This window comes from Amblyomma maculatum, chromosome 3 (genome assembly GCF_055883805.1).
Source record: "Amblyomma maculatum isolate TAMU_Amacu chromosome 3, ASM5588380v1, whole genome shotgun sequence".
NCBI classification, from domain to species: Eukaryota; Metazoa; Arthropoda; class Arachnida; order Ixodida; family Ixodidae; genus Amblyomma; species Amblyomma maculatum.
The window spans coordinates 132,471,099-132,493,208 of NC_139346.1; the positions used below are offsets into that span (position 1 = coordinate 132,471,099).

At 44.9% G+C, this 22,110-nt stretch overlaps 2 protein-coding genes across 2 annotated transcripts in view; one reads left to right on the forward strand and one right to left on the reverse strand.

The window, feature by feature from the left end:
- LOC146196062 (5-taurinomethyluridine-[tRNA] synthase subunit MTO1, mitochondrial) overlaps nucleotides 1-12,320 on the reverse strand; it is a 39,918-nt gene extending 27,598 nt beyond the window's left edge. The window contains exons 1-8 of the mRNA XM_084598074.1: nucleotides 12,102-12,320; nucleotides 11,648-11,842; nucleotides 7,552-7,647; nucleotides 7,326-7,381; nucleotides 3,472-3,625; nucleotides 2,788-2,964; nucleotides 1,926-2,038; nucleotides 71-183 (exon numbers count right to left, since the gene is read on the reverse strand). Of these exons, the coding sequence (XP_084454200.1) occupies nucleotides 71-183; nucleotides 1,926-2,038; nucleotides 2,788-2,964; nucleotides 3,472-3,625; nucleotides 7,326-7,381; nucleotides 7,552-7,647; nucleotides 11,648-11,842; nucleotides 12,102-12,171 (974 nt within the window). The 5' untranslated portion in view covers nucleotides 12,172-12,320. The remainder of the gene's footprint in view (nucleotides 1-70; nucleotides 184-1,925; nucleotides 2,039-2,787; nucleotides 2,965-3,471; nucleotides 3,626-7,325; nucleotides 7,382-7,551; nucleotides 7,648-11,647; nucleotides 11,843-12,101) is intronic.
- Nucleotides 12,321-12,567: 247 nt separating this feature from the next.
- Nucleotides 12,568-22,110, forward strand: part of Tpst (tyrosylprotein sulfotransferase) — a 307,475-nt gene continuing 297,932 nt past the window's right edge. Inside the window, exon 1 of the mRNA XM_084598079.1 lies at nucleotides 12,568-12,718. The gene's annotated coding sequence lies outside the window, so the exon portion shown is untranslated. The remainder of the gene's footprint in view (nucleotides 12,719-22,110) is intronic.

Genomic DNA, 22,110 nt, shown 5'->3' on the forward strand with positions numbered 1-22,110 from the left:
GAAATTCTTTACAATATACTGTGCACCAACATTATGTGAACACTATCCAAAACCTGGTGCGAGCGCGTACCTTGGTCCGGTGACTTCTTCCTTGACGTGCCTATTCAGGTGAAGGTTGTCAAGCACAAGCCTGTCCACCTCTGGGGTAGTGTGAGTCAGGTGCATGGGAATTTGGTCTTCTGCCTGCACAGTGGAGGCCAATACAGTAAAAACCGCACTTTCCAAAAGCAATCATAACAGTATGATGGTGCTAATAACAAAAGTGGCCAAGGAGCCAGGCACACCGCATTTAACTTACAATAAACTTACAGTGGCAATATCTGGTAAAAGCTAATTTTTTAAAGTTAGCTGAATGCCTCAGTTCCTCATTGAAGGCATTAGGCATGTGTCACAAAATTGGCAGCATCCCTCAATTAATCTTTGTTTGAATGTATTAAAACTGCATTATTCTCGTTTTCGTAAACACGTCCACGATGCCTGTATATGCGTTGAATGGCAGGGCATGCCAAAGCGCATATGTGCATGTTGCCTCCATACAGCAAATCTCCCTTCACCAGATCCGGGGTGAACATGATTCTTGTTTTGTCTATTCGTTACTGTTTTTCCCCCTCAAAGTCACCCCTACTACAGCCAAAATTACTTTTCTTCCCTGGCAAGGTGACCCCCACCAGCCCCGAAGTTGTGGCGTACGTTTTGGTTGTGTGTTACATTTTAAAACCCAACATGGTGGCCATGCAGTGTCAAAGTATGGTATGTCTATATGACCCTCCCATCTTGACTGAAGTGCTTTGTGCGTGCTCTATGTGGGTGTCCATGCGCAATTACCGAAGGCTTAAAAAGGAGTCGACCAGACCACAATGTCAGTCCGCCCCTCAAAGAGAAAGCTGAGCTTCCGCGTGCTCCCGGGTTCCCGAACCGCTGCCGCGCCACATCTCCGAACCGCCAGCAGCCTCGGAAGGTCCAAGGCCTTCGAGGGCAGCTCCATCTGCACCGTTCGGTGATGGTCTGCTGCCGCGCTCCCTGGTCAACTGTATGTGTACTCTTATTCTGAACTTACTTTCTACTGTTGTAATTGAAATAGTGCTTGCATCTTGAAACACCTGTTTAATCCTCTGTGCAATGTAAATTATAGTGTTTGACTGAGATGTCCTTCACTCGTAGTGTTGTTGTCCTTTATTAGGTTAATGTTGCTTACTGCTACAAGCAGTGTATCCTTCTTTTTGAATAGATAAACATTGTTTGTTGTTGTTACACAGCAACACACTTTCGTTTCATTCGCTACGTTTGCTTACCGGCTATGCCGAGCAACGATTGACCCCCCCCCCTGTCATGTCTCGGTCACACCCTCGGGTAATTACCGAGCGCATGACAGCACGGCAAAAAAGTCCTCAAGCTTCTGAATAGTGTGCTTTTTCTCCGCTTTATAGGCCACGAAAAGTGTCGAAACGATGAACAATGATGACAACAGTGAAAGAGAAACTCCAGACAGCACCTAAAACAATGCTGACAGGTAAGTGTCTTGCAACGCCTGGTGCTAGTATAGTTATTAACCTGTACCATAATCATTGCCATTGTGCAGCAATGCTCCACAACAATGCCAATTATTTCCCTATGTATACAGATGAATACTTCAACTTTTCTTTTGCCTTAAGAACGGTGTAGGTGGCCACTGAAATACACTTTTCAATCGTCATTCTAATACATTAAGACATAATGCACACTTGGTGCATGAACAGACATTCAGGTAGCCTTCTACAGCCCCTTCCTCTATGCAGAACACAAGTAAACTAAACCTAACCGAGCAACATCTGGCAAGATTAAATGGCAAAGTTGTAGGCATTGTACCAATAACAAGTGCTCCAAGCATAACATCCATGCAGAAGAGATAGGAGGCATTGGGAAGACAATTAATAAGCACAACAAACCTCTAGCCAGACCCTTGAGTTGCTAAACGAGAATGGTTCAGGTGGTATGTCACCATGATGCATTTCGAGACCACTGTAGTCAATTGTTCGGCCATCCAGCCTAGGAGGAGTTCCTGCAAAGGAGTCATAACTAGGATTGTGACTGCCTTAAGAAGAAAGCAGAAAAACTACCAAGAATGCAGGTACTCAATTAAAGACCAGATGTGTGACAGTGACATTAAATGCATTGCAGAATAAGAAACAGTGCCACATCAATTCACACACTTTTCACATTTCTGCTATAAACCTACATGCAGATAGAAAAGCGAAAATAGCTGATTGCTGCTAAAGGCGGAGGTGATACAATGTACTTCAAAACTAATTTACTGTGGCTTATTAATTATGCAATACAAGCATCGCATGGATCCCTCAATGTTCACCCATCCTTTTTGGTAAGCCTTCATCTGCACCTAACAACAAATGCACATGTTTTGATCAAAGCTTAGGCAGAGAAAAATACTGTTCTTGCACTATGTTCGCTACTAAAATGTTTGTCCAGCACGTCTTCTAAGAGGAAGTGAAGTCTTGTTGTTAACAGATGGTGTTAGCAACAGCTGCTAGTAGGAGGGATGGCAGTGCAGACCAAGTTACCATTCTGAACTAGTCAGTTTTGCTACTAAGGTGGGTTGAACCTCTTCTAAAGTGCATGATACAGAAAGTGCAGCATGCTAATCAGCAGAAACGTCAATAGGCTCACTATCATACGTAAAATAATGAAAGGTTTGTAGCATGGCATAAAAGAGCCAGTCTTATCAAAATGCAGGTTCACAACAATGAATTCCGATGGGTTTTATGCTTTCTAGAGATGGTGGTAGGTAGATACCTGTTTTCAGCCGTCCCAAACTGAACTCTAGCTTCTCCAGTGTACGAGCAAGGCCTATGGTTGGCTTGTCTCCCAGTCGCCCCGCTGGGTACGTTTCCAGCCCAATGTTGATCTGACCTCTCAAGAACGTCCCAGTTGTCAACACAACACAATGGGCATTAACTGCGGAATGGTCGTCTGGAAGGAGCATCGTAACACTGAGATGAGTTTCAACAAAGCCATTTACAAGCTTGCCTGTCAGTGCTTGAGTGTTTAAAAGGTAGCCAAAGAGAACATCATACATTGTTCCAAGCTGATTTATCAGGTGCCTTGAAAATGTAGATTTTATGTACAATGTTTATGCTTGCAAGCAATCACTGCTGTGAGAGATTTTCACATTGTGCAAACATCTTTAAGCAGCCTTTCATTCCCTCTACTCTTAAGGACCTCCTTTATTTAAATTAATTCATGCAATGCATGCAACACTGTTCTGCAGCTGTACTGAACAAAAAAATAAATAGTGAATCAAATAGAGCTGAAACACAGCAAAAAAGAAGAAATTCTGAGAATATTTACATCTTTAACATCAATAATTTCGAATGGTTCCATGCCACATGCAACGTAAGAAAGTGAGTTGAATCACAGTGACCTGCCTCATACACATTGTCAGCAAGCTGAACATGAAAAAGAGGACAGTGTGAATACCTAAAGTAATGCCTACGCAGTGCGAGCCTCCTGCCATCTCCTGGAGAACTAAATCTTCAACAGTACCGCAAAGAATTGTCAGGTTTTTCTGGCTCTTGAGATATGCCTGGATGTTCTTTTTGTACAGGACCCTGTCAATCTGTGCCCTCAGGCCCTGCGTACATAAATGCAAGGTACATGAACAATGAGAATAACAACACAAGTATATTCACCAATGTTATTCTCGTTCTCCATTACATAATTCAAGGAGCCCCCTAACACCCTCTAGTTTTAAGATTTACTAAAATTGAGTGACTGTCAGGCGGTGTTTCCGGAATGCATGGCCAGTTTTTTCGAGGAAAGACTCATTAGCAGCTGCATTACACCGTTGCAGTCAGGTGCTTTTGCTATGTGTCTCTCTGCCATGCCCACTCCGGGCGTCTTTCTCTCACCCATCTGGCCAGGCAAGACATCTTTAGAAGATCAATATCCCTTTCTTCTCCATTCTAACAGAAAGGTGCAGAGTACCTCAGCTGCTCTCATTATGCCACCTTACCGAGTTTTAATTTTCTACTTTTTGCTGCTCAGTTTAGGTATTTGAACGTGCTTGCCAGTGTGAGCCTTTCGGGATGCGACAGCACCTTAGGGAGCATTGTTTACTGGAGGACAGGGGTACAGAAATGTGCGAGTCCCTTTCTGCTGAGAAGGTGCATCCATGCGCACATTAAAATAAGGGGATATGAACAAGGTGAACAATAAAATAATGAAAAAGTAGCATCTTAGTTTCTTGCACTGAACCAGTGCAAGAAACTAAGATGCGTGTTTTCTTGCTCCAAAATGAAAAGAGCAAGAGCATCTAGCTGACGACAAAACATCATCCATCATTCACCAGTGAATCAAAACAGTGGATCAATAAACTTTGTTCACTGGCCATTACAGTGAAGCCTCGGATACCAGCGAAGTGAATGAGGAGACTATTTATTTAGTTATTTGTTGCAGTAAACTGCATCAGGGATCGTAACGGGAAAGGCATTTTTAAGACACAATGCTACACAAACAGGAAAAAAATCACTAATTCAAAGTTCCCGCTGTCAAACTCTTTAAAGATATGCATCAGCAACTTAGACAGTAAACTGGAAAGAAGTCAATGCAACAAGAATTGGGTTAGAAAGCAATCATAAGACATTGTTGTGGACAACCAAGGTGGGAACAAACTGGTGATAAAAAATGACCTAGAAGTAGGCAGTTCGCTTTAAACAACTGCAGCAAAGGCATGTAATGGGCTATGCAATGGGCTTCATCGTTAACCCTTTGTAGAACAGCAGTACTCGCATGCGCCACCGTCTTGTCGTGCTTAGCTTGCGTGCAAAAAAATAATGGTACTCTTCTGTACCAGATTTTTGTGTGAGTGCTCAAACAAATAGTACAGCATGCTTTTGCAAGTCCATATACCGGGTGTCCCAGCTAACTTGAACCAAGGGTTACAAAATAATATATTTGAGGTAGGTCAGTGAAACCAGTTACATACAACCACCAGTCTGCTTGCGCACTACAGGCAATTTTTTGTTCTGCAGTTAGTTAATTGGCTAATTATGTTAATTTTTCTAATTTAATAAATATTCACCTTAGACAAAAAATGTGAATTGGAAAGTTGTAGAGCATCTTCAGAAACCCCCATTCCATTAATTGCGATAAAGAAAGTCTCACGTGTATCTTTTTTTCCGGGCTCAAAAGAAAGCCCGCGAAATACAAATATTACCACGTGACTAGCGCATTTGAGCGCAGCGATCGTGGTGCTCTCAGTCGTGGTTTGAGCGAACGAAATAAGCTGCGGCCGTGACCCGATGGTCCCGTTGCAGCGGCAGGCAGAAATGTTGGCGATGGTTGGAGCGAGCTAGAGCTCGCCCGTCGTCACCGCGATCTTGGCCAGGCCTGTGCACCGCAGCAGCCTACATCACGACAGGTGGATGACGATAAAGAACCGGCAAATGAAGGTGCAGCGCTAATTTTAGTCAAGTCACATGTCATCTCGCCCCTTTACCCAAGCCTGTATGCGCAGATTCCGTGGCTGATACCTTATCGCTGATCCGTTTGCCGTAAAGTTCGCTGATGGGAGAGAAGGAGGGTTTGTTAGAATCCCGGTGGTGTCGGCTCGCCGCTCTCGGTGCTACTTGAACCATCACGTGGGCCGGCTGTCGGACGCGGGCGAAGAAGCCATCACAGGCATATCGGCCTGCCGCTTTAGCGGGGCAAAGGAGACACGGCCGAAGCTAATTTCGTTCGCTCAAACCACGACTGAGAGCACCACAATCGCGGCGCAAGAATGCACTAGTCACGTGGTATTATTTGTATTTCGCGGGCTTTCTTTTGAGCCCAGAAAAAAAGATACACGTGAGACTTTCTGTATCGCAATTAATGGAATGGGTGTTTCTGAAGGTGCTCTACAAGTTTCCAATTCACATGTTAGGTCTAAAGCCGATATTTAATAAATTAGAAAAATTAACATAATTAGCTAATTAAGTGATTGCAAAACAAAAAATCGCCGGTAGTGCGCAAGGAGGCTGGCAGTTGAATGCAATTGGTTTCACTGATCTACCTTAAATGTATTATTTTGTATCCCTTGGTTCAAGTTAGTTGGGACACCCGGTATATATATATAGATTTCAACTTGGCACAATTTGGCGTGAAAAAAGCAGCAAGAAAAGATCAATTTCTGCTAATTTGTGTATGCCTAAATTTACATGTTTCTAAAAAAATAATTACTTATTCAACTGCCATTATAGACAATGTGGGAGTTGAGGACGCAGATTTTTTAATATAATGCAACAATATTGTTGGTTTATTTACCCTTCATATACATACTGCAGGGATGAACCCCAGATGAAAAGCTACAATTAAGCAGCTTGAGAGTGTTACAAAATAAACACATGCACAAGCGAACTGCCAAGGTGATATCAAGGTCTATAATAATTAAAACAAAAAATAATGCTGCACAGTACAAAAAGGAGCTACCCATCTCTGCTAGCCAAGTGGAACATCAAATCCTTACGAGAAAGAGAATAAATGTTATTGTCCTATTTCTGGTATCTATTAAGTATATGCGATATTAAGTACTGCAATGTTTGCATGCCATAATTAGTTCGAAGGTGCGTAAGGACCCACTTACCAGAGCCTCGCATAATAAGACCATTCTTATTCTACCTGACTTCGCTACTTCTAAATGGCTCACTAGTAGTATCCCCTTTAGTACTGCAGTGCTTAAGAACAAAGGTAGAGCAAGAATAAGAACAGAAAAGCTGATCGCAACCAAATGGTGGGAGTGCCTGAGGATGTGAGGTTTGTGGGCGAAGTTCACCATCCTCGGTGATCTACAACCTGACTATGCATGCATGAAGGCCTGAATGAAGTTTGTAAGTGCAAAGTGCCAAGTTCCACCGTGCATTAAAGGCTTCAAATCATTCCATGTGTGAGTGTCCATGAAGCCTTTCTTGTACCACATTTTAGGTGTTATTCTAAAGCCAGTCATATAAATGCGTACCACTTTTTTCTGCCGAACTACTGTTTTAAATGACATGGAAAAAATGCCATTAAATTTCTACAGCGGTTATCAGTGCATTTTATAATTTTTACGCTTGTGCGACTTAATAAAATATCATGCCTTACAAATAGTCAAAAGGCACACACCTAGCCGGGATCCATTTGCCTATACTTAGTAAACATTTCGATGAAAACTAATACTGTGCCAAAAATGCCTGGCTATGTCAGAAAAAGATTAAAAAGAAAAACATGGAGAAAGAAAAAAAAATGTTAAATTAACATTCCACCTGGACAGTGTGTTCATGTCCTGAGGATGAAAAAAAAATGAAGCATGTTACCCAGACTGCTGGTCCTTTGCTCCTGTTCAGAACCTTGTAGCTGATTCCTGACAAGTCTGCCAAAGAAAAAAAAGGAGGAGGAAAATGTTAAAAAGAAAGGAAAAAAGACACATGCTCCAATGATACCCTTTAACATTTATACCTGCAGGCAATTATTTTGTGTTCTTAACTGAACAGACGAATACTTTATCAAGAGCAAAAGATTTGCTGTGAAGCATCAACTCACCACATATCCTGCCACAGACTCCTCCAAGTGCATCAATTTCCCTGATCAAGTGGCCTTTTCCAATACCTCCGAAGGAGGGATTGCATGACATCTCCCCTGAAAGATAAATTATGAGGCAGTTGTAATTCACAACAGTAGCGCAGTATGAAACCGTTTTTCTATAAATTCGTCTGCTTGATAACACGATTGCTTTAGCCAGTTCGAGACATACAAGTAGCTGATTTCACCACCGATGTTCTTTTTTAATCTTCAATTACATCAACCTATCGTTACATGTACAATGGAATCAGTACTTATGTGGTTATTTGTTCATCACTTTTGTCCAGTCGTTGCTGTTGTTAACATAGGATACATGCCAAATTAGCATAACAGAGTGCTTTGGAAGACCAGTTGGTGTGAAGGAGAGTGATGGAAGAGAAGGCCGAAAGGTTAACCAGTCGAAAGGTTAGCATACTAGAACTGACTGCACTGTTAGCCCATGCAGTTGTGGGACAAAAAGTACCAAAATGGCCCATGAATATTTCAAGAACATTACAGTGCTCAAAGACCCTGTACCTCCAGCTGCTAGCTAGTGCAAGGCGATTGACCACAACTCCATTACAACAGGCTGATGCCAATGAATGGAGGGCCTCCCCATTAATGGCTGGCTCCTGCTTCATTCCAACGTAGTATCCAACTAAGAGACCATACTGGCCTGATGCGACTGCCCACTCAAAATGAGGGTTTTCCTGACATGGCGATAATTTTCATGACACTGAGGGGGCACCTTAATTGATCTAATATGTTAATGATACAGACGACTGCTTCTGTGGTCAGCTTGGGTAGAAGGGCGTTTGTTTTAAATAAGAAAAACACATCTGTCTGTCAGTAATAGTACCTTCATGTGAACCACACAGTGGTGATGTATACCTATTGAACTATTTATGGTAAGAAAACTACCGGTAGTACTGCTGAAAGTAATTTCAATAACTTTACAGCAGTACTATCAGTAGTAACTTTGGGAGTGCCATAGATAGTATAAAATCAGCCACGAAAACCCTCGGACAACTATGACAGGACTCTCTATTATCGCGATCTATGTGTCACTGGGACCTGCAGATGTACAGGTCCCGGTGACAGTGAAAAAAGATTAGCACTAGTGATGTGTTGGGGAGGTTCTATGAGAGTGAAACTCCTCCTTGCATAAAAGAATGGACATTTCTGAAGAAACGCAGTTAACATCTCTTGAAACATTACTGGACATATAATTAAATGAGCAAGCGTTTGGAGTCCTCAAACGCAACCTCCAACGCAGAGCGAATACTTCGCCAGTACCTGGAGTTAAAGCCACAGGAAAGGATGAGAAATTCTTTAGAATTCTGGAGGTATTGGCAAAGCTCCACAATGCTGCTCTCTGGAATGGCTAGGAAGAACTTGAGCATTCCAGTAATACTGGCAGAATGTGTATTCTCAGTAGCTGGACAGATAATTAGAAGGAGAAGGCTGAAGAGCAAGAAAGTTGACATGCTTGTGTTCCTTCGGCAGAATGGCAGGCTGACAAACAACTAAGTTGAACTGTTCAACTGTAGCAGAAAGCAAGCCATAGCAATTGTGCGGAACTGCACTGCTTCACATTTTTATTTGCATTTTGTTATTTGAAAATAAAAACATCAATAACCAAATTTGTTGATGAGGTGTAACAAGTTACTACTTGAGTATGAATTTATGATGGACATCATTCGACACTTTCACTGTGGAATTAAATTTGCTTCATTTGCCGAAAATTCGTTGGAGGCATTTAGATCTCTCTTAAGTGCGGTAAAGTGAAAGCCTTTCCTGTTATTTTCTGCACTTGTTTGCTGCTTTTTCCCTCATTTCCTTCTTTTCTTTCCCTTTTTTTTGCTCCCCTTCCTCTTTTTTTTAATCTTTTCCATCTTTACTCTTTCTACTTTTTTTTTCTCTTTTGGTTGTTTCTCTTTTTTTCTTTTATTGCTTTTACTCCTTTTTTCTTTTACTACTTTTTTCTTCTTTTACTCTTCACTACCAATGACGAGGGCACGTTTTTTTCACAATTTTGATGTATTTTGCACAATTTCGATATCTGGATGTTTTGACGTCAAACTGACTTTTTGCTTCTAATTAATTAACTATTCCAAATAAACTAAATTTTCTGCACAGACACATTTTTTCACCCTCTACTTCATGCAATCATTCTTTTACTGATCAATCAATTCATTTCTTGACAATGACGGTGCGACACCTTTTGCAGACACACAAATTTTGTCCACACTCATGAGCCTATAAATATAAAAGCTTTCACATTAAACATTTCTTTAAAACTTACAAGAACTGAGTATTGCTGATAGGAGTAGGTTATTACAAATGCTTTAGAAATATCGCTTGCCAAAAACTGCATAATTGTTCGCAGCACTATCAATAATAATACTACCGATATACCGTCAATACTAGTACGATAGTTTGTCAGTAGTAGTAATATCAATAGTTTTTTACACTGTCAATAGTTTCAAAAAAATATATATATCGATAGCATAGACAGTCAATTTACCAATAGTTTTACATCGCTACCACGCAGTCTCTTTTCGCATTTGTGCAAAGGAGTAGATCAGGTAAGGAAAGAATCGCTATTTAGCATTTGAAACCATTTGGTGTGAAAATGGAGCATTAGAGAGATGACACGCTTTCCAGAAAACTTCAAATACATGACACATGCAATGAAGACTCTTATGAAACTGGTGTACGATAAAACTAGTAGCATAGTTTTCGTATTGACTATTACGGGCAAGCAAGATTTGCAAATGTCGCATTGCTTGCGCAGAGAAGCTAGCAAAGTTTGGAAGCTACGCTGTCACTTGAGCTTTAATTACAAAGCTGCATCCCTTTTCCTTTTCTTTTTGCTTATCAGTTTTATTTACCATGTGTTACTTTCGAATACCAATACTATATATTTCTAACTGTGTGCACAAGTGGAAAGCAAGACCAAAGATGTCATCTTTTCCAGTGTGCTCTATCCAGAAAGCAATTAACCGCACCTTATTTGATCAGTTTGTTGGCAAATTGGATGGAAAACATGCAAAGAATGTAAAGCCACTAGTATAACAAAATTCTACATGTCTGATCTTTTTTCATTCATATGGTCTGTCATTTAAGTTACTGACTTCAGTGACAGCTAGCCAGGTTTCGGGGCTACAACTAAGGGTAAAATAAAATGAGGAGGTGGAGAGGACACTTAAGCTCTGCCTTCAAGAGTATAATACGACATCCTTAAAGCTTCCGCGCATGGCTCCCATTAACCATTAACAGATACTTGTTCACATGCTTCGTTACTTGTTCAATCACTATAATCCCTTAATTTGTGCCTATCCCATCTAAAACGAGAAGCATGAGTTGGCAGCTCTTGCCTAATCAGCTGTTAAGTGGTCGTGCAGCGTCGCCCAACCTTACAACCACTCCGTACATGGCTGTGTCAGCTGCCAGAGCCATGCCTGAGATTTTTTGCTTACAACACAGACAACATCCATGCCGGATTTTCTACAGAATGGGGCCTTCAATGCTATCGTGTTAGGAAGTCTTCATGGAATGGAACCAGTAGAAAGTCATTATTTCACGCTCTCCATGAATAATTAAGCCCCATATATTACCATGCATGCATGCCGTAATAAGGCCTGCCACTACACACATCGACAAGTACAGATTCCTTTAAGTTTCAAATAGGCCCGTTAGTCATGTGCACTCAGTGACTACAATATAGAAAGTCATTTTTACTGGGCACTGCCAGCACTACAGAACTCACAAAATATCATTTAGTGCTTCTTTTCTTTCTCATTAAAGCACAAAAGACCACGTAACAGCCGCAATCACTAAAATAATTATTACAGCAAAACTCTGGCAATATATCTGCTTGCGCCAACAAATCGCTTATGCAACGGAACAAATAACGTGGTTCAGCGCACCCATCCTTCAAATTTGTGAAAATTCACTACCAACCAAAAGTTGAAGCGATTCTCCACTAGGGAGGCGAGCCGGCGCTGCTCTCGTGCCAGGTTCCTTCGCACTTAGGTTTTTGATAGCGTGAGAGAAAACAGAGAGACAGCTGTACCAATGGTGTCGAAGCGATGGGTGAGCAGCAAAGTGTTGCAGCCCATGCGTGCCGAAGCAGCAGCAGCCTCGGTGCCGGCATGACCACCGCCGACGACGATCACGTCAAACTGCTGTCTCGAGTCGTTTGTCAGCGCAGCTCGATGCGCACTGGCGGCTCTGGGAATTCGACTCGTTGCAAAAGCAGTCCCGACACCTGCAGAGACGTTTCACAGAGGCCATGAAAACACGAAAGGAGCAGCTTGAAAAACTTTAAAGAAAGTTTTTCAAGCTGCTCCTTTCGTGTTTTCAGCAACCTTAATTGCTGAAATTGGCAGGCAAGTCGTACTTCCATCTCAACAGCAAGGAAAGCAAAGCTTCCCTACATGTATATGAACGTAATTAATTGGTTATGAAGTTCACTAAACAGCGGATGTCGCAATTTCTGCGCAGAACCAAAAGTCAGGAACACTTGCCTCGCTTCCAAATCGTCTGCATAATCATTGATTTTGAGTTGGAGACCAAACTTTTACAATTAAAGCGCATAATCGCACTTCATACAGGCTGTGTCCAGCATATAACGATAACACAATTTTCCCAGAATACAAAATTAAGTCATTTTGATCAAATTATGCTAAAGTAGACAGAACTATAGCAGCACGTTTTTTTCGAGCGGACGAAGTATTTACAGTGTTGCTGGGTCGGAAACTACGCACTACCAAAAGTGATGTTGCGTATACAAAATCATTTATTACGCTAAAACCCTTTTGTTTCAAAATATCACGGTAAATTATATAAAAATTTGAAATAAAAAAGCAGCTAAATAAGAGGCTATGCGTGTTGCTGATTTTGCTGTTTTGTTGCTGGCTGATACAATTGTGCTTGTTGACGACTACAATAGATGGCGCAGACTTCGGTTTTAGTTCCTGTTCAGTTTTATGGAGAAGTGCGATGAACGCTCGGCCGCTGTCATGATCGAATCGTGGTGCAAAATGTCGCGGGATTTGATGCTACTGTGTCGCCGAGGGCGAAGTCAAACGAAGCGAAACTAGGAACTGTTCGTCGCTTGTCCCCGCGTGCGGCCCGAACGCCGGTGAGTACCCAAATTCATCTCGCTTCAGCTTCCGCGGGACAGGTGATCATCGCTGATGCGATGTAGCTCTCGTTCGAATGCGGCCGCAAATAAAAACGGAACCGCCGAAAATGCGCTGGTCGCGTTCAAAATTAAGCGCAGTTTCACATGTCTTGTGCGGGGAGATCTTGGCGTATCCGTTTGCGTTATTGCAAAAACTCCAGGGACACAGGAATGCAGAGGGAATGCCTTCTCGGCGTCCGTCATCCCCGCGTTTAGCGACCGGCAAACTTGAAAAGAGGAGTCCGATAGACTCGGGAAGAAAAATCTGGGTAATGTTTTGTTGACGTCGCGACTTCACCGTCAGATGCTTATTTGCAAGGTTATACTTTGGTCGTGTTGCTGTCACAAATCACATGTGCAAGCGGTTATAACGGAAGAAACACGGATATCGCATCTCGGGAAGCTCCTCAGGTGTCCGCTCTCGGCTGTGGGTCATGGGCTCCTAGACTGAACCTCTTGAATTAACATATAGGTCCAGAGTTGGGACTTAATTTCGCCCTGCTTCAGCATAAGCAGCAATGGTATACTGACAGCGTACCGCGGTGCACCTCGTGGTTCGATCAGTTCGATTTCAGTGTTTGCAGAACCGAAACTGTCTCTCATTCAGCATTACACAAACTGGCGTGCACGCTTGTCATGCCACTCGGCAACTGCAGCGTGAGGGCTCCAGTTTCGTTTATATCACTCGTGTCTGCGACCTGTCTAATCTTATAGGCTCCGTAAATATTTGGTTGCTTTATGAAAGGTTCGAATAAGCACTTCCTTGCGTGGACTTCCGCTGAGAATTCCGGTATTTGGGCAGGGAGGTTGCAAGTCGGGTTAAAACGGGTCGTGTCCGAAACAAGTTCCTTCCGAGTTGACGTGCAAATGCTCGCGGTCTGTCTGACGTCTGGAGAATGTGCGGTCGATTTCGTTGTCTTCTGAACTCATCGTTTTCTTACCTTTTTACGTTGCCGTCGTTCATTATGTAAGCGCGCCACGGCTGCTTTTGCAATTTTTTATTCTGGTTTCATGGACTCTTTCGTATATACCAGCTTTGTGTGCGACGCACGCCATGTGGAGTCGTTTCCTGAGAACTGTTCTTGTGTAATCGGCAGCCCGAGCCTTTTGATCGGTCGCTTTCGCGTAATCTCGCCACCTTTGTTAACGTGAGGTTTTTATACGTGTAAGTATCCATAAAACAGCGGAGTGGTAAATGCGGGCTGCACAGTTGTCCTCGAACCGCGGTGTTATAAACCGCGGTGTAATAATAATAAAACCAGTAAAAACTTTTTTTTTTTAACTATGGTTGCTGCAGTTCGCCCCAGTGGCATGTATATATTTATGTTTTTATTGGCTCGGGCGAGCATCCTCGATCCCTGTCTTCCTTTAGTGACTGCCGCTGTATATTTCAGACGCCTTTTTCTAAGGGTCTTTTTTTTTTTTTTTTTTTTTTTTTTTTTTCAGTTTGAACATGAATAAATATAGGCAAGACCTGCTGTAGGTGGTAGAACTCCGCTATTGCGAAATGACGTATGTAACGAAATTGCGGACATTGCTTGCGCCCGACGATAATTTGCTTCAAGTACGACCTATGTGCATCGACACAGTGCTCCAGGGAGTGAGTCACTGTGGTTACGCGCCACTGTAACCTTCAACTAGCCGGTAGTGACAATGCGTAGATACGCTGCACTGCTCAGCCTTTCAATTAATGCGTCCTTACGGGTCACGCGAAACATGCGCACACACATGTGAACTGAACATAAGTGAATTACTTTTTACCGTCAACGGACCGCACGGCTTTGCGAACTTCGCCAAATGGGAGCGACCTGTTGTGTTGTGTAGTACGTACGTCCCACAGAGCTCGAGACAAACACGGCCATAGAGCTGACGCGGAAAAACGGTGCGCGGTTTGTGTGGTGAAAGCGACCGGCTGCCTCGAAAGCCGCCAAAGCTGATCGGCGTTCAATAAGAGGGTGTGCTGAGTCGATTGCTGAGCGCGCGCAAAGTGGCGGCCCGTTAGCTGACCCACGGGCGACCACTTCCGGTGTCGAGCGCGTTGCCAAGAAGCGCGAACGGGGTTGCCGCGCTCGGCGTGCATCCTTGCTGCCAGGTGGGTGATTTCATTGAGAGAGCCAACCGCTCTTTGGCTGTAGAGACCCGTTCCAGCGCTGATTTACCTTGGGGCGCTTCGTTGTCCATTCTTAGAGCGCTAATCCAAGGCTGGCGCGATCATGTTCTCCGTCTCCGAAACCCAGACAGATGGTATGGCAGGCGACCTCCTCAGCACGATATACCCAGTCCCGCCTTCCAACCTATAGTGTTCCCTTTAATTTTTGTTCATTTTTGTGTGAGTGATGGCAATCGGTGTTTTCTCCACGGCGTACTGAGCCTTTGGAAATGGGGATTGTTCACAGAAAACGTTGATTCCGTGAAGACCAGATAGTGCATAGCACTGTCTACTTGCCGACTGGCCGTCTTTTTGTTCCCCCGCTGCTGTTTAATGCGTTTGTCGCGCGTGCCTTTGTTTTACCTGCTTTGTACCCGCTTCTCGTGCACCTGGTCGCGCACTTCATCTCCTTTCGACCAATTTGCAGGAATTAAGGAAAGAATGCACATCCCGTTCAGTTCGTTTAACTTTTGATTGCGATTGACGGATCAGTACCGTTCATTTCCTGTACCGCGATTTATATACCGCGGGGCCAGAATTAATGCAGGAATTTCGCCTCCATAGCCTTTTACCGGAACGCCGCGTCGTCGCAACTCTTTTCTGCACGCTTTAGTTTTGGGTTCACGCTCTGGGCTGCTCTTTCCTTCGACGGCATGGCTTGACTGAGCCAGTCTCGTCGGTCTTGACGGGCACCGACTTTCCCATCGATGCATACGCGCAAAAAAAAGCTTGTGCAACTCTGAATGAAAGGGCGTGTTGCTTCTTGCTTACACGGTATAGCATATATACCCTTAGTGGGGAGTTGCGTGTACACGGCTGGTGAATTATTCACAGCACACGGAAGTCTTGCCCAGGAATTTGTTGCGTGTTGGGACATTATAGTGGCGTATCTGTTTGCGTAGTGGGGCTTTTATTTATTACGTCGAGCTTCGTCCTTTGTTTATGTATTTGTTATATTACCCACACCGACACGTGTGTGGCATCACGGGCAAAAAAAAAAGGGGGGGGGGGGGGGGTCATACAAACACAATATGCACAAAAAGAGAAAAAATAAAGATTTCAATAACGATGCATACGCTTCATTTTCAATAATACTGATTATATGTAAGGATAAGGCATTCCATTCATGATCAGAATAAAGAAAAACCCGATGATTTGAAAAGATTGGTTAGAGCCCTGAATTCACGCGCTTTTTGATGACGGTCAGCACGTTCAAATCTGTAGTGTGAGTGAAAAATATATTTTTCTCTCGGAACAGTAGTTTACTTGTAGTATATATTATGGAATAGTTTCAGCCTTAATTCTCTCCTTCTCACTTCGAGGGGTTCCCCATCTAATTTTTGTTTTACACTTGTAATTCGTAATTCCGTGATTCCGTACGGCCAAATACTGGACCCTTCCTCATCTACCTTTTGGTGGCGACGCTAGGCGTCTGGCGACGATAAAGTAGTGCGGAAGCATTCATACGTACACTAGGGCCAAGCAAGAATCTTCACAACCGTTAATTGTGCCTGACCCGTCACACTCCACGTGTCTTGGCGCGGGTAATTCAAATAGTGATGTTGCAGTGCGAAAGCACATCATACGGTCAAACACAACCAAAAATGTTGTGGCTTGCATATTCCCAGCTAGGACGAAAAACATAATCGGAGTGCGGCGGATTCAAACCACGCCCTGCGCATTGTAAGTCGTCGTCTGCGTCAAGTTCCATGTGTTCGCAAATGCTTTCGGTCGCCCTGCTCGGTCTAAGTGTGTTAAAACCCTACATTTTTTTTTTTTATTACTGAACCATTTCAGTACTGCAAAGGATTAACGGTTTTCCCCTGCCACTCAAACTTGCGCACAACTCTTTACAGCCGCTCATAGTCCAATAGAGCGTAGAGCGTTACCACTGTCAGCGGATGCTAGCTGTGTGCACATGTATGCTTTCCCTCATCGCACTATCACTGCCGTTTTCAACTTGCCCGTATGGAACAAGCATTGGGCGTGAGGCGCGTGCGCAGTTTCGATTCCCTTCTCGATTTTGCGAACATCCCTATTATACGAAATAATTTGTTGTTCATGCGATAGCCTGGTCTCAAGCTGTGAAATACACTTTTAGATTATTCAGCGAAGAAACTAATGGCGTTAGCAGTTTACTGTCGGTAACTTTCATGTTTTTTGATCTAGTCAATCGCAAACTATTGGTTGAAAAACTGAAAATATTTGAGAGGATTTTCGCACTAGCTCTTCGAAACGTACGCGAACTTATTTTTGTTGCACTGGCGGAGGACTAACCTCGGCGGCCATGCATAGCTCTGGCCTTTCAAAAGTCTGCTGAGATGTGTTGCTATAGGGTCATCAATAGCAAATTGTTTGGGGTAGGTTTGGCTCAGTTCTTTGAGGTTTAACGTCCCAAAACTACTGCATGCGGCGTCTTGCTTCTTGCGATAACATTAACAGTATCTAGCCAAAACTCCCCTGTTTTCCCCATGGTTCCTACCAGGCACTGAACGATCTCGGTGCTCACATATGGACGGCTCGATGAAGCGATCGAGCGTCTGTCTGCAGGTTCGCCGTGCTAGGAAAACACACGTCACCTGCAAAGTAGCTATAGAATCGAAGTTACGTGCACGTAAAACCTTCTGCGATTGACTATTCTTGCGAGCTGCTTCCGTAGACCTGGCGATGAGCGAATTTTTCGGCACATCCACTACAGAGCAGTGCGATGAACGGTGGAGCTTTGGTATACCGCCTGCAGCTCATCGCGCGATGCCATTGCGATGCGTGTCGCCGCGAATTATCTCCACATGAAGTTAGCACTTCGTGGTGTTTGGCTTTCCAAAGCGACTCGGGCTATGAAGGTCGCCCTAGTGGAGGGCTGCAGATTATTGCGATACCCTCCTGCGCTGACATATATCGCGCTGTACGCAGGCTCCTTGTGCTGTTCCTCAGTTGTTGTTTTTTTTTTGTTGTTGTTTTCGTGTTGCGATCTCTCGACACTACGGATAAGTGCTCCAAGCAGCCGTGCATTCAGATAATTCCCAGTTTTTGTACCGTGCCGGAGTATCGTCGCCGATTCCCTCCAATGTGATATCGAGGTGCAGCATCAGTAAATTTTTTTGTTTGTTTAAGTGGTCCGCGTTAAAAAAAAAAAAAAAATTCCAAGGGTGCAGGTATGGCCTCCCACGTGCGGACATATATTATGGTGTGGCTACCCAAAACAAAACATAAAATAATGTGCCTCTGCCCGCGCCACTAGGTATAACGGGCTGGTGCATAAGCATGCCAAATTTTTGGTGTGGCCAACCTAAATTTGGAAGTCACCGCTGAGTTGGCCAGTCGTGGTTAGCAGCTGCCCCGACGTGGGCGTGTGTTTCCACTTGCCCATGCCGAGAACGTGCCCTGTTGCAGCCCCTCCGAAGACTTCATTTCTCGACTGGCCTTTCTCCAACCTAGATTTGAGGAAACGGGGGAAAGGAAACGCGGCATGTTCGTCGAAGCCCAAAATTTCGGGGGTGCAGAGAGCCAATGTTGGGCTTATGTTCCGTCGTAGCCTGTATACACTTTCTGCGGACGCTTTTTGCACCATGAGCCTATTAATGCATGACGCGTTAGCTAGCGTTATTGGCTTCCCTCTGTCGCACCCATTGTGAATCCTCGCTCGCGTACGTCGACTTTACTGCTCGCTCAATCACGAACCCCTGAATTTGCATCTTTGTTATCTCGCGCATACACTCGTAAGATACCGAATGGGGTGAAAGACAGCCCGACATATAGGTATCTTTAAAACCCCGTTTTAAACAAGCCCTGCCTACTCAGCCTGCATGCGTGGCTTAGGGGCGGCGTGACTAACTCCAGGGATCGAAGGTTCCCTGAAACATGGATTCCCATCACATCTCAAAGGCGATGCCTGAGTTGCCAGCGCCTGCCAGTTCGCCTATGCCATGTTTTCGCCTGACGTCACACCACACGAGGGCCAGTCGGTGCCTGGTCATGTCAACCGCCAGTTCTACCGCATGCCAGCCAGAGTCATGCCCAGGATTTTTCGCTCGCTACGACAACGCCGACGCCTTTTTTTTTTTTTTTTCTGGAATCCAGTTTGTTGCCCTAAACGATCATCGGTTATCCTCTCTTCACACTACATGCCCTGGCAATGCCCATTCCTTCTTGATTTCCGCTAGGATGTCATTAACTCGAGTTACTTCTCTAGCCCCCTCTGCATGATTCTTATATTTTAACGTTACACCTACCATTTTCCGTTCTATAGCTCTCAGCGTTGTCGTCGACTTAAGTAGGGCCCTTTTCGCTAGCCTCCTCGCTTCAGTCTCATATGAGTATACCGGTAACTTGCAGCTGTTATATAGTACTTTCGTCACAACCTGCGAGTACTTTGCAAATGTGCTCCACCCCAGTCTTGCTCTCCGAGTTACTTCCTTTCCCTGGTCCAGACAGTGCGTTTACTGCACGTCCTCTGTAGACACATTCGTCCACCACTTCCAGTGCTTCGCTACCTATTGTGAACTGCTGTTCCTTTCCCAGCCTGTTCAACATTACCATTAACTTAGTGCTCTGCATATTAATTTCCAGGCACTTAGAGGGACGCTTAAGTTTCGCTTTTAAAGGCATGACACGATAGCGTTTGTATAGCTTCCATCTGCGGCTCCTCATGCGGTTCCTCAGTTGCTCGCGGGCGTACATGTAGTTTCTGCATCCTCGAACTCAGCCGAACCACGCTTGGCTATCGCCTCTGCTCCCAGAACAGCGAAGTGCGAATCCTTTCCTCCTCCTCCACCTTCTTCGGTGCATCGGTAGCGTGTTCTGTTCCTCGGGGAGTGCGCGTCAAGTTAAAAGGGCGCGCTTGTCTTCGACCGCCTTTTGTGGGGCGCACGAGTTTTCGCAGCTGCATATCAATCAGAGCGGGCGGCGCTGATCACAGCCTCTCTCTCCCTCGCTTCGCTCTCATTAATCGCGCACACACGTTGCTCGTAAACACCGCGCAGAGAAAGAGGGGCTCCGCGAACAAGACTCTTCTCGCCGTGGCTGCCCTGGGCGGCGAACAATCGGGAGCGCGTCGTGGCTCCGCTCTGCGAGCCGCATGCAAACGACCCGGTTTGTGGCTGCTCGTGGCGGGCGAAGGCCGACGGCGACACGGCTCCAGCTCCTTGGTGTTGAGTCACTTGGTATTCTCCACCTCAAGCTTCGGTCTCACGATCTTCGTGGGTGACGCTAACGATATGGCATGTATTGTAGGATCGGTTGTTTCGTTTTCCCCTTTCTTTCGTACAGCGGCTCACAGCAGTGGTAGCAACAACAACACAAAACGAACTGCGCACTGTTGCCAGTGTCCTTAAGCACACTGTACATACATTTTTGACTTTGCTGTTGCTGTTTTTTTTTTTTTGCATGCTATGCGCGGTCGTAAGAAACTTTGGGGCTGGTGCAAGTCGCGTACAAGTCTGACGCTCATGCCAGCACTTGCATCCGTACTTTGAATGCGGATCCAGCGCGCGCGGGTTCCTCTCTCTCTCTCTCTCTCTCTCTCTCTCTCTCTCTCTATATATATATATATATATATATATATATATATATATATATATATATCAAACACACACACACACACGTACGCAGAGAGAGAGAGAGAGAAGCTGTATCGCTCTGTGTCTCGGCAGCCAAAGTCTTCATGCATGCATCTCTGAGACTTCCAACAGAGTTTCATCGCAATGTTTAATCGGTCATGCATAAACTTTTGTTAGGCATTCATGTCACAACGCATTTCAAGTTTCAACCACGCATTGTGTGTTTATTGTATTAGCCTATATTCGCAGTGACCTTAATTATTGTTCGTATCGCTAAGAACATATACATTTCACCCACATCGAAAGACTTGGGAAGCCATCAGGAACACGTAATTGAAATCCCACTCTTTGCCACTCACTGCTTCCTCTTCAAGATTTATTGTCTAAAATTATCCGCAATGATACGCAAGCTAATTAATCATCGCGCTCATGGTGATGGCGTTAATGGCCAGCTTATACATGTCAAACGCACTAATTTCAAGCGCATAGTATTCGTCTTTCACGCGCGCTTGCGCACACGCAAGCGTTTTGCTAATGCGAGCGCTGGATTCCAAAAGAAGGAAGCGAAGCAGTGGCCGGCAGAAAGTCAGATGAGCATATAAAATTGGGAATTAATTTTGCGGGGATAAGATGGAGGCAACAGACATAACTGGATGGGAACGGGAGACGACTTTGTCCCACATTGGGTGTAGTTGCTGCTGCTGATAATGATGACGACGACCATGATGATGATGGATGCATGCATGCAGACGTTGACCCGCTTCAGTCGATATTTCTGGGAACCTTATGCGACAAGGGGTCGTTTCGCGAAGAAACAATTTTGCAATTCGAGCGCCGTCCCGCCGCTATCCGCTTTCGGAGAGAGTGGCGTGATAGGTGCGCGGCGCGAGTCATTATTATCTGGTGGTGTTTGTCGCTTCCACCGACTGTGGTGTGCGCGTCTTTTGCGTTGCCTCATCGTGGTGCGCGCGTAGTAAAGGGGGGAAAAGCTGCGCCTCCCGCGAATGACCGTCTGCCAGAAGGGGCCCCGCAAATGAATCGTCGCGGAAAGCGTGTCAACGTGTTCACGCATCGTCGTTGGTGACACCGATCTCACCGCGGCGGCACACAGCACCAACGCCTGGCGTGTGTCTCCGATGAGCCGGAAGTTGGGCTGCGCATGCGGTCGCCGTTAGATCACAGCGCCCCACACTAGACGCGCATAAGGAGAGCCCTGTCTTGGCTGGCCTGGTCCGCTGCTGCTGCCGACTGTTGCCCGACGAGGCCTTGACACGCTGCCTAAGAAATGGCGGCGCTTCAGCCTTTCCCCCACGCACTGCGACCCACACGAGCGTATCTGCCGAGACGGATGCTTCTGGTAGGAAGAGCGGCACGTGCTGGATGCGGAGGAGAGAAAGTACATGGAACGAGGAAGTGGGAAGAAGGAGGTGGCCCGCATCGAGCGCTGCATTGCATCGTTGCGCTGCGGCCGTTGGATCCGCGCGCATTCCTCATGCATCTTACCCTTCTTCTTCTTCTTTTTTTTTTTTTTTCTTTTTTTTTTTTTCCGAGATTGCGTGCACTCGCACGCACGTCAGCTCCGAGGCCGTCTGGCAGTCTGTTGCTGCTGCTTCAAGTGTGTGTCAGTGTGGCTGTCCATTGTT